This window comes from Lepisosteus platostomus, chromosome 12 (assembly GCF_059453375.1).
Source record: "Lepisosteus platostomus isolate fLepPlt1 chromosome 12, fLepPlt1.hap1, whole genome shotgun sequence".
Classification (NCBI taxonomy): Eukaryota; Metazoa; Chordata; class Actinopteri; order Semionotiformes; family Lepisosteidae; genus Lepisosteus; species Lepisosteus platostomus.
Window position 1 is genome coordinate 38808864 of NC_142622.1, and position 16687 is coordinate 38825550.

The 16687-nt window shown below is 34.0% G+C and overlaps 1 protein-coding gene across 5 annotated transcripts in view; it reads right to left on the reverse strand.

Moving 5' to 3' along the window:
* csmd3b (CUB and Sushi multiple domains 3b) overlaps positions 1-16687 on the reverse strand; it is a 561056-nt gene that overhangs the window by 146905 nt on the left and 397464 nt on the right. For all 5 annotated transcript variants that reach the window (XM_088601884.1, XM_088601883.1, XM_088601882.1 and 2 more), the window contains exons 22-23: positions 1987-2156; positions 1438-1594 (exon numbers count right to left, since the gene is read on the reverse strand). In XM_088601884.1, the coding sequence (XP_088458010.1) occupies positions 1438-1594; positions 1987-2156 (327 nt within the window). The remainder of the gene's footprint in view (positions 1-1437; positions 1595-1986; positions 2157-16687) is intronic.

Genomic DNA, 16687 nt, shown 5'->3' on the forward strand with positions numbered 1-16687 from the left:
TTAAATTAACAGCTATTTTGTTGAATTGTAAAATAAAAGAATCATTTTGCCCATTGCGGAAACTAGTCACAATCCTTTTTTGAGTTTGAGCACCAGCCTACTCTTGTTTGGCAAGAGTTATCGCAGAAGAAATTACATTTGCGACACACTTTTTTTTTAAAGGCAGTAAAATACTTCTCCTGGATGCCAGTGGCCATAATGAATCACACTTCACTGCTCTTTTTAAAAGATGTGTTCAGCTAGAACAGACAATTCAGAATGGTGTCCACAAGACGGGTTGTTAGCACAGGAAAAATCAATTCAATTTAGAAAAATTAACATGCCAAGATCAGTATCACTTTAGACATTTTTAAATATGTTTTCCATCTTTCATACAAAGATTCTTAGCTTACTATTTTGAATTCTTATCAGTCATACTAAAAATTATCCTCTGCACCCTGCAGCCAAGGAATGTAACATAACATTTATCTGCAGAGAAAATAAGATCCCAAGTGTATTATTATTAGCTGGAACTTCTGCATACCAATAGCAAGTGCCAAACAATAAACATAATTAAGGCAGAATACCAAGTAGGTGAAACTCTATTTTCGTTTTGGGGGTCTGATTTTCATCTTGACTTGTTGCATATTTGATCTGCCCTTTCTTTCAGTGAATTGGAATAAGACATAGGTCAACACTACAAAAATAAGGCAAATCCTCTGCCGTTTAAAGATAAATTGCTTTGATTTTGTACCTAATTTATTTTTTTTCAAGAATAAGAAAATATTTTACCCTATCATCTAACTAAAAGTAAATATAAGGTTTATTATGCATATTTCAGTAAAATCCTAGTTGCTGAATACATATATAGGAGGTGTCATCTTTATTTATTTTCATATTCCTAGTTCTTCTAGGAGATAAATTGTAGTGCCTCCCTCCAGTGACAGTCTCACCTTCTTCTGTCTACTTCTGACCCTTATTATGCATTAATATTGCTAATCCTCTTGGTAAAATGAGCAGTGAATTACTATATTTCAAATTAGATATTCCCTGATTGGCCTTAATGGTTTGACCCCTTGACTGCAGCCCCATCACATGTCCTTCAGTGGTGACTAAAGAAAAAAATGCTTGTCAGTTTTTATGTATTTCCAATGCGGTTTTGTTAGGACTTGTCTTACACGAATAATTGTTGTTTCTGTAGTTCATTTTGGTGATTGCCGAACAGTATTTTTTTTTACTTAATTGTGATCACATCGCAAAGATAATGGCACCATTAATTTTAAACCATGTTCTTTGGTAATGTCAGTATTACATGTTGTTGTTATAATGCAGCCATTTATCAATGTTTTCTTTTTGAAAATGACTGAGAATTGATTAAATCTATTGAGTAGTTGTAAAATTAACACACTGTGTAACAATATAGCCAAAATGCCGACGGCATGCATTAATGATACTTACTGGAATAGACCAGCTTAAAGCCTTCACCTGTTGATTCAGAATCTGAGAAAAACTCCAACCACAGGTGATTGGATGTACTTATTAATGTTAGACCAAGCATGGCTGAACCAGTGAAGGCTCCTAACACATGTGCTGTATTATCTTTCCCATCATATATCTGCAAAAAAGAATACATTTAAAGTTAAAACGTATTGCACTACGGAAAATGTATTGTTTTTAGTCTGGTTTCTAATAAAACAATAACAAAATGGTTATAACAACAATCATACTTAAAATGTATTATTTGACCTGAGTCGATTAGTATATACAGTACATGATTACAAACATATTATGTTCAATGTTAATATAAAGTACCTTTAAAGTGTTTTTTTTTAATTACAGAAGACATAGTAAATATCATAGTAAAATGAAAAAAAAAAAAAACTTTCAGAAATTCCAACTGTAAACTGCCAGTTTTGAAAAATGCACTGGTAGCAGTACAAGTAGACTCCATATCAATTGCATATTTGATTTTCCTGGGTTTGGCTATTCAATTTTCAAGGTGCTTACTTTTAGAATATCGCCTTGTGCCAAATGAAAGGTCCTTGCAGAGACGTTGATTCCTTTCCCTGCTTGCACTTGGATACTGTAGATGCATTCATGATTGTTTTCGTAGTTCAGAGGGTAGTTGGGTGACAGGAGAATGCCTTCGTTGTTGATTACTGATGACCCACATTCAGCTAGACATGGAAGAACATAGAGGGAGTTGGAACACAAATAAGGAAATAACAAAACAAATGTGGTATATATAAAACGCCATAAAGTTTGCTCTAATATTGTCTTTTATGCAAAAATGTTGATAGGATATGCTAAATTAATCAAATATTCTGATACTGCTATATTAGTATGGTTTTGTACAAACAGATAAACTTACACATTACTATCAGTGGATCAGCGACAATCAGATTTTAATAGAGAACAACAATTAAAGGTCAAGCTTGGAATTACGTTAGAATGATTAATAGATCACGTTTTTTTTTAGTATGTTGCTATTTTATTTGCATTTGTTTCTACATACATTATTGAAGGATATTCTATCGCTATGGCACTTAATTCTGGAATGCCCAGCTTCATGTCCAGGAAAATTGCTCTCTAAGGGTACTAGAGGGTGTGTATACACAACAGCAATTTTCTATGAGCTTTAAGAGAAAATCAATTGAATAAAGTGTTAGCAATCTTCCACATTTTGTTACATGAAAAGTCTTGCTTAAAAAAAATAGTGATAAGTGCTTTAAAAAACAATCGGTGCAACTATACTATACTGTATGTAATGGTTGTATGGCACATATATAAAATTCCTGCTGTGCTCACAAGTGCATAAAAGATACACTAATGACACCACAGTAGATTTTGAGTGTTTAAAATGCAGTGTTAAGCAATAAAATGTTAATATAGTCTTATTTTACTGATGGTGATGATTGGATCATAAATGTGACTATATTTGAGCCTCCAGGGCTGCAGTTGCACAGAGTAATTTCAAACAATTTTATGATCTGGGTTGTTGTTGTAGCATTATATTGTGACACAAAACACAGACCCTTCCACCTATTTTGATAAAAGATTCTTAGTGCTGTTATGACAAGAAATAAAGAAAAGGATATGAATCAGTATCTCTACATACTATAATGCATTTTCAAAGCAAAAGAAGGTATAACACTGTAAATATATTCTTCTTCTGCATTCTTCCTGGCAATAAACTGGAATTATCAGATTTTTTTTTGCAATATGCAGTCAGCAAGACAAATGCTATATTGAACTAGAAAACCCAGATTATGTGTTCTACTCTACAATTGCCAGTAATGAAAATGCAAGTGCCATACTGTTTCATGGAAGCAGATGAGAAGTATTATTACCAAGGTAATCCTGTATCATTTTTATTCAAATCCAAAGAAAAATAAAGTTTGCTTTCAAAAAGAGACCTGCTGTAAATCAAAATTGTCCACCCTAAAGTAGGAATTTAATTGTTGCCAAAGCTCCATTCTTCTTCTCATTGAAGGATTTTATAACCTCTTTATATCTTTAAAAATCTCAAGTGGCATTAATTTGTACTATTTTCCTGCCTATTTACTTTAAGCCACATTTCAGAGTCTGGTATGGAAATGACATTGAACAATAAAAATAAAAAGATAAAGTTAATGGACAGTAGACACTAGCTGGAGGTAATATTAGTAACATTTATGTTGTCTACTATAGAGCAGCATACACATAAAGCCAGCAGCAATTGTGATTTATTTAAAGCTCTTCAATATATTACAGAACTAGATGTTATAACAATAATATGTGTCATATTTTAAATAAATCACAAAAGTTACTACTGTTATTTAATAAATTACCTCTATGCCTCACTCCATGTCATGTCAAAGCATGTCATCATGCTCCAAATTCATAGTGCATTCAAAGTGCATAGGCATTTTAATGCTAACCATTCTTATGGATATTTTCTCAATAGCAGGACATTTGTAATCTCAGAGTCCAGAATTATTTTTAATTCATCCAGCATGATCAGGGTAACATCAAATGGTCTCAAAAGAACCAAAGGAGCATTGATTCAATCATTTATGCATTTTACAGTGACATTTCTTGTTGATGTTTTGTTTGGCTTGTGCTCTGGGAATTTAGAACCCAATAATATTCAATCACCTGGGAAATGTTTAGATTGTTCAGAGCAGTCTTTCATTACTACCCTTAGTGTATGCTTGTCTGAAGCAATTTGCTTCCACTTCAAAAAACTGAAGAAAGCCGGTCCCCAAACTGGCACATAAAAACTGATGCCACTAGATCTGAGATGAATGAGCTCTGCATCACCATCAAAATTTTCTGATATCATCCTTGTTGGTAAGAGACAAGTGAGAGTTAATTTGCATTGAAGCCTTTGTTATGAAAAGACCAGAAGGGACTAAAAATATCTTAAACTGTCCTCTGATTTTAACATTCAAACAAAAAGACAAGAAATCTGGATGGTCTTCAAAAGAGAATTGTATCAAAGACCACGGAAACAAAAAGTAACATAATTCACGAGCATATGTCAAAAAAGCCAAACTCCCATTAAACCAAAAATGTTTGCCAGAGTCTTTTTGGACAATCTTGGAAGAAAATCTAAAAGTCTCTTTTATCATTTGTCACACTGTCAATTCAGATGGAATTTATACTTGAACATCTGTTGTGGTGCTTTCGTCTGGGAATATTACATTGTATAACTTGGAACTTGAACATCCCTCTTAAATGTAAAACTCTTAAAATATTTCCACACAGGGTTTGAATCTAACACTTTTATAAGGTCGTGAATTGTACTACATTCTATGTCTGAGACTACATATCTGCTTATTCCTTATTGGCTAAATATTTCAATCAGCACTTTCCTTTATAACAGTAAATACAGTACAATTACAGCAGCTCCTACTGTTGTTATTCAGAAAACACAATATTTGACAAGGAGTACTATAATACCTACTGTTACATTTTATTGTTGCTTCCCTATTTAAGCTTTGTTCAATTTATAATGTCTTAATTAGCTCTTGATTTAAACATTGTTTGCATCTTTGTTTACTGTTTGAACAAATGGAATTGTCATCTTGTGTGTTTTTCTGTCTTTCTCCAAAAACGAAAGAGAGCAAAGCGATGCTGTGAATATAAACAATGTTGACAAGTATTTTGTGCTTTCACAAAACAAAGTGAAACATTGTGATTAGGTTTTTTATCTTGAATTTTGATTGAGAGTGAGTTACTTAACCCACTAGACTTTGGAAGCTTTGGAAGATAAAATGAGATTACCTTTTCTCCTAGGATCTCTCCCTTACATTCTCCATGTACATTTTTAATATACTAATTTCATATCACAAATATTTTTTTACCCCTGATTGCGACTATGTTAACATAAAGTTTGATGCCAGATGATAATAATGGTCTGCTACCATTATTATGCAAATTGCCTTGACTGGTAAGTATGTCTAATAACTTACTGTATGTCATTGTCTGTAGTAAGATGGGTGTGTTATACTAAGTGTGATATAATATATTGAATATCTTTAAAAAAACATGTATTGTGATTGCTTCTTTAGAGATGATCTACAGTACATGCTGAGCACAAATTATATCTTACTGTATTCATGACGATTTGCATTTGGATTCAACTCGTTGTGGTCATTACAAAATTTAAAATTAATTAAGTTAGATATTTGAAATGGTAAATATAATATAATATAGTAATAATATAGTTTCCCTCTAAAAAACTGAAGTGATGCTAGACCTGTTTGCAATCAACTATTATTTTCCTTTTATTAAGCACTAATTATACTGAGAAACAGCTCCTAGAAATTTATTAAATTACAACTACGTGCGACAAGAATTTTGTCTTTGGGAGAAAAGCTTGTTTCATTTTTAATGATTACAGTAATCAGAACTTTTTAGTAGGAAGCAAATTTTAAATAACTCATTAAATACAGTGACATATTTAAAAGGTAGGAATAATAAACAACAATTTCCTTTGAAACGATTCTCATGTTGAGTAAATAGTTATTGTTTAAGTAATTATGTACTGATTGGGGAGCATCATTAGACACAAGTTAGCCTCTTAAACCATTTGATATCAAACTGATTGTCATTATGCACACTGCTAACCATTTCAAATCAGAATGTTTACATTGCTTTGCACTCCTAACTTTAAACCATTTGTAGAGAGCAGAAATTAATTGCAAACCAACAGAGAGGCACATCTCAAGCTTTTTCATCTCTCCTGCAATGTTAGAATTACATCCAAATTTGGAATTTCTAAACACTGTTAAATGTTATTTGACACCAGTCTATGACACTCATCTGGGACAACAGCAGATGTATTTGGAGGCTTTCTATGATAGGTCTCCTCAGATCTATCACACTATAGAGATACATTATAACTTTTGTAGACTGGAGTGAAAAATACTTCTTCCCCAAAAATATGTAGTCTTATAGGCAGTGATAGAATCGAAACTGATGCAAAATAAAACAGAGTGATTCATTTAAGTCCTTTCAAACAGTTGCAGTCCCATCTGGAATATTCAGCATCATCTGCATGGAAAATTCCCATCAAACTAATGTGACTCCCCATGGACAACAACAAACACACCCAAGTACTGTACTTATTTACCTATTTCCCCAAGTTAGAATTACACATAGAGAATCAATTCATCATGTTCTATTTGTCTGAAAGCAATGAGGATAGTTGTCATTTTATACACTATGAATACTACCACAGCAGAGTCAGCATCAAATGGAATTGTAATGTGACTCACACTAAGCTCATACTCGGAAGCTCACAGGAAGCTCCCAAGGGTTTTGGTTGAGTGAGAACTCAAGCATGCCGTCACCAGCTCAGTCTCACTCAGCCATGACAGCACTTATCATTCAGGGACAAAGGTGGATAATGAACCTTTTTCAAGGAAATAGTAGTAATGTTCATATAGCCCATATGGTCAGGATCCGTATATGAATACTCATAAACAGGCATGCATCTAAACATGAAATATACTCAAAAAAGAGATGTAAAATTCACTAATACAAGAGACTGGTTTTCTGGTATGTGGAATTTGATAAATTTGATAATTTGAGTAAATATAGAAAGATCGCCCCCTTCAAACTCTGCTGGTAAGTCAGTAATTCGTTACATTAATCTATTTTATTAATGGAAGATCACTACTATAGTGTATTTCACCTATCAACCCAGACACATCTTGAAGTGACCAATCTGCATCTCTTAAACAAGCATCCAACTCACTACCTGATTTCCCCATTATAATATTATAATGCATAGCATTATGTACTGCTATTGTGGAGAAGGGTGAGAATGTCTGACAACTTTAATCAGGCATTTTTGCATATTTTGACTGTATTCTTTGGTCATTATATGAAAATATTAATCAGTTGATTAAAAGTTGATAAAAATTGATAATATTGATTAGACATGATCAAAAACGTAAAAACTGTGAGTGTAATGTACATAAATGTGTGCAACCGAAATGAGAAAGTACATTAAAGAAATAATGACTTCTTTATAAACATTCCTAAATTGATATTTCAACACCTTATACGTATAACTAGTGACATGTACTTAACAGAGATCTATGTTAGAGATTGACAGGTTACTTTACCTTTATAAATACTAGTATACACAATGCACAATGTTAATGTGCAGAAATCCTTTTTATAAAGTTATTGTGTCTCGTGAGTTGCCATCCTATATAAAGAGGAAGTTTTTATTTTAACTTTCCTCCAGTGTCCAATAGTTGATGCCCATATACTGTACTGTGTAGTACTGTTGTACATATTTCTGTAAAAAGCTCTGTAGTAATTGGTTGCAGAGGGTGCTACAATAAAGATTTATTGATGAGTATGGGCAATAAGTATAAAAATGTTTCTGCTCTATATGCTAAAGACAAGAATACATATTGCAAATTACAGTACATATTATAAATATACAGAATAGCTGAAACGGAACAAAAAAACACAGGTTTCCAAACATTTTCTGCTAATGCTTATCTTCCTTTTCTTGAAGATGCTTAATTCCTATACTTGAAGCAAGACAATTCTTGTAATGTCTACTTCATCATCAGCTGTATTTTTTTCCCTTTGACCTTTTCTACTGTCAATAGTGTCAGTTTCACAAACCTCCCAACATACAGTAGTCTTATGTACAAAAGTAGTAGAGACATTAAGCTTTGCTGCCACTTTGATTTTCTAGATGTCTTTCCAATGAGCTACAGTGTTCACCGCAACTTTAAAACATTGCAATGGTCAGCAGCCTTGGTGATGAATCACCCTGAGAACCAATAATATTGCAGCAGGATAATTTAATATTTAATATTAATTTTTTTCCAATTGTATTGACCTATAATGCATTCTCTGCATACCTTCAATTTCCTTTGTTTCCATGATTATTACTATATGTACTGTATATATACTGGGAGGATGGCAGAGGGCAGGCCAAGATGACAGCTCTGGCATGAACTACATTCTGCAAAAAGCTGTGGGGAATGTCCTGTTGGCAAGCGATTGGTCAGGTAATACTTTAAAACTTTAAAACCAGGAAGTAGAAGTATTCTGGAGAGAGAAGTGGAACTGTGGAAGGATCTTGTGTGGAGCCAGAAGCCTGTATGACATAGTTGAGCTGGTTCTTGAGAAGCTGGTAAGCAGCTTAAGTGCCTAATGATCTTATAGATAGATACTGTAGATACTTTATTGATCCTGTGAGGGAAATTGCAGAAAGGAACAAGGAAGGAACTGCCAAGAAGGAACTGAAGAAATTAGTAAGAAACTCAAAGGAGATCTAGGTTTTTCTTTTGGTTATTTTACATTATAAACAAAATAAATTGTTTTGTGTCTTATGGCTGAATTTGTGTTTTCTAAACCCCGGAGCTGTCAATAAACAGTCCATACTACTAGGATACAAAAACAGGGAACAGATGCTATTATTTATGGATCATAAATACAGTTGCTTGATCAGCATGAAAAGAGGATTGTATAGCACTAGGATCTCCAATCAAAACCGCAACAACCTCTTGGGACACTTCCCTTAATACAGTTACTCAGCACACAGATATACAGTATCATTCCAGTAAAATGAAAAAAAGACACTTAATGACACTTGTTTATAGTATCACACAGACAGTGTAGTAACACAATAATTATGTCACGCAGATGCCTTTTAGCTTACTTTCACCGTCACAGTGTTTTGTCCAAATGATCTAAAACCCTAATACTAGATCTATGGTCTCTTAACTTTATTATAACAACATCTATAATGAGAGGGTGAATGAATTACTAACATTTTTATTTTTCACGTTTTACACTTGAAGCTTTGGAAATGAGGCCAAGATGTATTTTTTGAAGTCTTGGGCATGGTCTACTTTATGTCCAAAGACAGAAAGCATATTCAGTGTATTATTTAAATATATTGCCTTGTAAAAAGCATTCATTGCTGCCAACAATATAACATTTTGATTAATTACAAGAAATATACTGTGTATGTTTTTTTCATCTGAACGTTATTTATCAAAAACTGTAATTATCAAACACTTTTTTATGTGAAGGAAGTTGAGTGTCCATTGTATCCATTCTTCATGGAATAATGGGTAGTTGGAGATAGCTGATGGCCTGCAATTATCAAAACTCACCATTACATTTCTACAGAATTCAAATCCTGACTAGGCCACACAAGAATTTTTGCTCTCATTGTGTCAGACCGGTTCACTGCAGTTTTGATCTTGTGTTTTGGGTCATTTTCTTGCTGAAATATGAATTATTAAATTATATTCTCAGGTGACTCCAGCAGGTTTTCCTCTAGGTTTTGCCTGCGCCATACTTTTATCCATGACTCTTGGTAAGCTTTCCAGTCACTCCCTGCTGATGAGAAGTATCCCTATAACTTGATGCTGCCAGCATCATGCTTCATATTTAGGATGGTGTTGACTGTTAATGTGCAGTGTTGCAATAACACTTTGCATTTTGAACATTTAGTTCAATATTGTCTATTATGATCTCATATTGCCTACTGCCACATCTTTTGTTTAACCTCTCTGAGATTTGAAATGAGTCACTTTCAGTAAAGGCTAATTTCTTTCCACTCAGGCCAGTGTTTTATAGGAACCCGGAGCTATTGTAAGAACAGATTCCTATACCAAAAATGACTTTGCAAATCTCTGAAGTCACTGTTGACAGTGGCATCCCTAACCAGTATCCTTATACTAGCCCTACTGCTCAATTTGGAAAGGAAGCCTAATCAAGTGTCTGGGTGATAAGATGCAATGATGGACTTCAGTGTACTCAAAGGAATGATTGATTTGTTGTATCACTTTGTGAACTGTGTTTCAATATCTATCTGAAAGACAGATGTGTTTGCTCTTATGTCAAAGTAAATCACATTAAATCACATATTTAGTGTCAATACACACAGAGAAAAGTACAGACATTTTGAGACCTTTCAAACTATTCTTCTGCACCTGAACTGTTTTAGGGGTTGTCATAGTAAAAGGGTTGAATACTTACTGTATGACATTGTAAATCGTCTAAAAATGAAATTATGTCATAGTTTTAGGGTTATCAGTTTGTAGTAGACTGTCTAGGTTCAAAATATGAAATCATATTTTAAAGTGTTATGATTACAAGCTGTTTACTTTTGCATGCTACTATATACTGTATATGGTATATTTGCTTTCCCACATACAGTGCCTTGCGAAAGTATTCGGCCCCCTTGAACTTTTCAACCTTTTGCCACATTTCAGGCTTCAAACATAAAGATATAATTTTTTTATTTTATGTGAAGAATCACCAACAAGTGGGACACAATTGTGAAGTGGAACGAAATCTATTGGATTTTTGAAACTTTTTTAACTAATAAAAAAATGAAAAGTGGGACATGCAAAATTATTCGGCCCCCTTGCGTTAATACTTTGTAGAGCCACCTTTTGCTGCGATTACAGCTGCAAGTCGCTTGGGGTATGTCTCTATCAGTTTTGCACATCGAGAGACTGAAATTCTTGCCCATTCTTCCTTGCAAAACAGCTCGAGCTCAGTGAGGTTGGATGGAGAGCGTTTGTGAACAGCAGTTTTCAGCTCTTTCCACAGATTCTCGATTGGATTCAGGTCTGGACTTTGACTTGGCCATTCAAACACCTGGATACGTTTATTTGTGAACCATTCCTTTGTAGATTTTGCTGTATGTTTGGGATCATTGTCTTGTTGGAAGATAAATCTCCGTCCCAGTTTCAGGTCTTTTGCAGACTCCAACAGGTTTTCATCCAGAATGGTCCTGTATTTGGCTGCATCCATCTTCCCCTCAATTTTAACCATCTTCCCTGTCCCTGCTGAAGAAAAGCAGGCCCAAACCATGATGCTGCCACCACCATGTTTGACAGTGGGGATGGTGTGTTGAGGGTGATGAGATGTGTTGCTTTTACGCCAAACATATCGTTTTGCATTGTGGCCAAAAAGTTCGATTTTGGTTTCATCTGACCAGAGCACCTTCTTCCACATGTTTGGGGTGTCTCCCAGGTGGCTTGTGGCAAACTTTAGACGAGACTTTTTATGGATATCTTTGAGAAATGGCTTTCTTCTTGCCACTCTTCCATAAAGGCCAGATTTGTGCAGTGTAAGACTGATTGTTGTCCTATGGACAGACTCTCCCACCTCAGCTGTAGTTCTCTGCAGTTCATCCAGAGTGATCATGGGCCTCTTGGCTGCATCTCTGATCAGTCTTCTCCTTGTCTGAGCTGAAAGTTTAGAGGGACGGCCAGGTCTTGGTAGATTTGCAGTGGTCTGATACTCCTTCCATTTCAAGATGATCGCTTGCACAGTGCTCCTTGGGATGTTTGAAGCTTGGGAAATCTTTTTGTATCCAAATCCGGCTTTAAACTTCTCCACAACAGTATTACGGACCTGCCTGGTGTGTTCCTTGGTCTTCATGATGCTCTCTGCGCTTTCAACAGAACCTTGAGACTATCACAGAGCAGGTGCATTTATACAGAGACTTGATTACACACAGGTGGATTCTATTTATCACCATCAGTCATTTAGGACAACATTGGATCATTCAGAGATCCTCGCTGAACTTCTGGAGTGAGTTTGCTGCACTGAAAGTAAAGGGGCCGAATAATTTTGCACGCCCCACTTTTCAGTTTTTTATTAGTTAAAAAAGTTTCAAAAATCCAATAGATTTCGTTCCACTTCACAATTGTTTCCCACTTGTTGGTGATTCTTCACATAAAATAAAAAAATTATATCTTTATGTTTGAAGCCTGAAATGTGGCAAAAGGTTGAAAAGTTCAAGGGGGCCGAATACTTTCGCAAGGCACTGTAGATGTGACAAAGAACCAAGCAATTACTCATTAGATACAGAGAACTTTAAGGATCCAGTAGTAAGGCTTGCTGTGAAATGCTTTCTTACTGTATACTCAATACAGGCTATGGTCAATTTATTCCTAAGTTTTTTAGGGGCTTTTGTATATTATTTGAATGTGACTGATCTACTACTGCTAGTAGTGGTAGGAACAGTAGTTATATAATCTTGGTACCTTAAATGTATTATCCACTATAGAAAAGTGTTTAACAATTGTCAAGGACAGTTGTTTCCTTGCTGAAACAAACAAATCCTATTATTTTTTGGATAATCTTTTGAAAGTATTCCCTGGTAGAAGCTAATTAAAGTTTCTGTGTAGTAGCTAAATCCTTTCAGACCACTACTTGACTTTTCTAAAGGCACATCTTTTATTGTCTAATGCAGATTGGTTTGCAGGAGAAGAAGAGATTTCATGAATACACTATTTATTCAGCACAAAGAAAGTGTCTTCCCTATTGAATGTATTTTTCTTGTTTTCTGGTCCATTAATAAGATGTCGGTATAACAACAGAATGGATATAAAGACGAAAATTCACAAGAAGAAGACACCCTTTTAAAAGTAAGAAAAGCCTGATCAAATAGATATCAGAATGATGAAAGCTGCCCCTTAGTAACAACCTAAGAAGTAAAACAGTGAGCTTCAACTGTATGTCTAAAGGGATGTGTTATCCATGTCACTGAAGACTTTCACATACAAGGGTTACTAAAACTTAATTCAAGGTACATCAATCTGTTTAAAGCCCAACACGAACAACACTTGAAGTGAGAATCCTATGTGCAGGAATTAATCTTCTCCCAGAGGATGATACCACCATGACTGGATTGTAAGAAAAGGCATTAAGAGATTTGGCTCAAAGATAAAGAAGAAACCAAGAAAGAATACAAAGGGAATGTTAAATCACATGCAGCAGATGTTTTTAACACGGTTCTCACAGGCTATATGGCCATAACTAGCACTTTTCATGCAATTTATGCTGCAAGATGATTATGCCTTTCATGGCTTGCAATGCTAACAGGCTAGTTAGAGGTCTTGATTCTACTGAATATTGTATTTTCCACACAGGTGCATAAATATTCTTTTTAAGAAGGGTAAAATATATGTAAAAATGAATCAGCCATGTAACACATGCAGCTCTCCCTGTCCCTGTTGGCATGGATTGATGGATGTTTGTGATCTCCAAGCATGCACAGAGCTACTCCCTAGACAGCAAGAATTCCGCCATGCCAAATGACCAGTCTTCTGTCATGGCAGAGTTCCACACTGACTCTAGGAGATGGGTTGGAATACATAAATTTAAAAACGATATTTCAACATTTTTTCCTAAGCAATATTTGCTTTTGACTTTCTTGTTCAAAAAGTTATCAGAAAACTTGCAGAAAAGACAAGTCTTTATCCACTTTCCAGAAAACGTAACAAGATGACTGAAATGTTCAGTGGGGTTGTCAATCTGTGCCACCGAACTGTATTTTAATAGCACCCCTTATACAATATACAGTAGCAAAATAATTTAATGTAATGAGTTTATTACAAAAGTACACTTTTTCATTGTTTTCTTGTAAAATTACTCTACTTTGATAAACTCTACTCATGAGCTTCACTCTTTTAAAAAACACTTTTTTTTTTCATTTCAGTAGCTCAAATCACATCATAAACAAAAAACAAACAGTAGTATGAGAGACCATGGGTTGAAAGTAGGAGTTTGTATGTTCAATAAAACATTTTCAGGAGATAAGGAATCACCATAATTTATAGATTCACAGAACTAATAGAAATAGTTAAAACTGTCAACAAAAACATTTTTAACAAACCTATCTTCATAATGAGAATGACTGATTTGGTGAAGAGCATTAAAAAGACTCCCTAATTCACTTGAAATTAAGTTTTCAATTATTCAGTTTCAGCAGTTTGAGATCTTCCATGTTTAGAAAAAATATTGAGCGATAATAATGTCAGCACATTTACAGTACTGATTGTGAGTTAAGTGAAGTGTGCAAATAACTGTAAAACCACTGAAATTTAAAATGAACTTTTAGAAAGTCTTATTTTTCAATTATATTTTTCAATGTTAAAGACATCATTAAAGTTATTTTGTAAGATATTGTCTTTTTTCTAGACAAAATTCAAAGTATGCTTAAATTGTTATGCTGAGAAATTAGACTTTAAACATTGCTGTCATAAAGTTTTAAATAAGTTTTTATTGATTTTATTAAGATATTTCTTTAGTATTTTGAAGCAAGATATTGACTGTGAAAATGTCAAAAGTCATACATCTTAGGGATTGTGTGTTGCATTAAAGTCATGTAATTCTTTACTGTGGACAGTGTGTCCTCCTTTAGCCAATACAAAATGTAAGGTTTGATCATTTAAGAAAGTAGCTTTTCAATTAAATCACAACTAGAGAATTCTGAAAAAACTACAGAGTGTCCATGCTTTTAATCCAACTTGTCTATACATTTCTTCATTAAACACATGACTACTTAAGTGGTGAATTTCTCCAAATCTTTATAAATTGATCATTTAGGCTTATAAAACATAGTAGACTGTTCCTCTCTATGGCCTTCACTGGCTACTCCTGCTAAACATAATGTAGTAGAAATGAACATTGAGAGCCTTTTATTTGCTAAGTGAGTAAAAAGGTTTACTTTTGCCATATTACTTTTCTTTCCTCATAGAAGATAAAGTAAATCTAAAGTCAAAGTTGAATTCATGTTCAATAAAGGACTCATAAGGACTTTAATAACCTATTAAATATATAATAAAGCCCAGCTTGGACTGCCAAAACATGATGCTTGTTTGTACCCCTTCAAAGAAACAAAAAGTACACATTCTCACTCTGATTCATATCTGAGTAATATCAATCAGTGGTGAAGAGCTACAATGTGAAGAAAACACAGGTGATAACACTATATAGCTAAGCCAAACTTCTAATAATTACTTCAAATAATATTACCTTCACATTCATTCTACATTTAAGATCTTAAAGATGTTTTTGCTCTCAAGTATTTATAATGGTAAAAATGTATTTCAAACAAAACTAAACAATAAGGAATGAATAGGACAGTGATATGATACAATTGTGTCCATTGATTACATTGTATTATCATTACCAAAAGAATAAGATATTGTATGAAGCTATCACTGTTATTATTATCCTGGTAATGGCATCCAGTGGCAAAAATATAATATTGTTCTTGTCTCTCTATTACAAAATCACTCTTCATATGTGTGATTTTATGAATGTATTTTAATAAAACCAACGATAACATAATTCAATTTTGGTTCCCATGGAAACTAGACTACAAACACTAACTCCATTTCTACTGCATTTAGATTAAAAATAATTTGTAAGAATACTTAATGGAAGAGACAGTAACTGTAGGAACTGAATATGTTCTTACCATCACACCATGTTCTAAATCATTTTAATCACCCAATTCTGTCTGTATCTAAAGTACACAATTAACCTGGCAGGAATGCTATTAGGAGTTACTACTAGAAAAAAAGGTTAATTAGCTCCTCAGCTTTAAGCACAAAGACAATTTTGTTGAAATAAATTTCTGACTGCAATGAACAAGTTATTTTCTCTCAGTACCTTTTGAAAACCTTTGTGCAAGTTCTTTCATTGATCTAGATGTTTTCATGGGAACTGCCATAAAATAATAAAATATCTCTGCAAAAACATATGAGATTCAGTATGTAGCAGTGCACATAAATCAAGTTAATAATCTGATTTATATGCCTTAAAATATTGTTTTTCCCTGTTTGTTTTTGCTTGTGTATGATGGATGTATAATGGGAGCACTGCTCAAGGCCAACACATAGGGAGTACAAACATCTGGATTCCATTCCAACTGCAAAGGTTTTTATACTAAGAGCAACTGTAGCGCCGCATAAATACTGGGCACAGCTGTTATCTCTTACAAGAGGATGGTCTATGTAAGACAAAATGTTGCATGTAATTGGAAGAATGAAGAAGAAACAACTTATGAGTTTGTATAGCCAGCTTGAGTGGCCCAGGAGATGTAACATATTTTTTGCTTACTCTAACATTAGGCCTGGCAGAGAATATAATTATGTATTATTGAATGGTTGTTTTTCGTTAAATATATATATATTTATTTATTTCAAATACGTATTGAATTACACCTCTCATCTGTTCAGTTGTGTAGTCTCAGCCCTGGTCTTCTCACAGAATCTACCATTTTCGCGTAACTGATTTTTTGCATCATCATGTTTGGTCTCACTGGTTGTTTTAAGACATGTACCATATTAACTTGCTGTAGGCAATTCTCCATGCAGTTAACATTAGTTGAACATTATACTGAAACATGGAGATTCAATGTTAA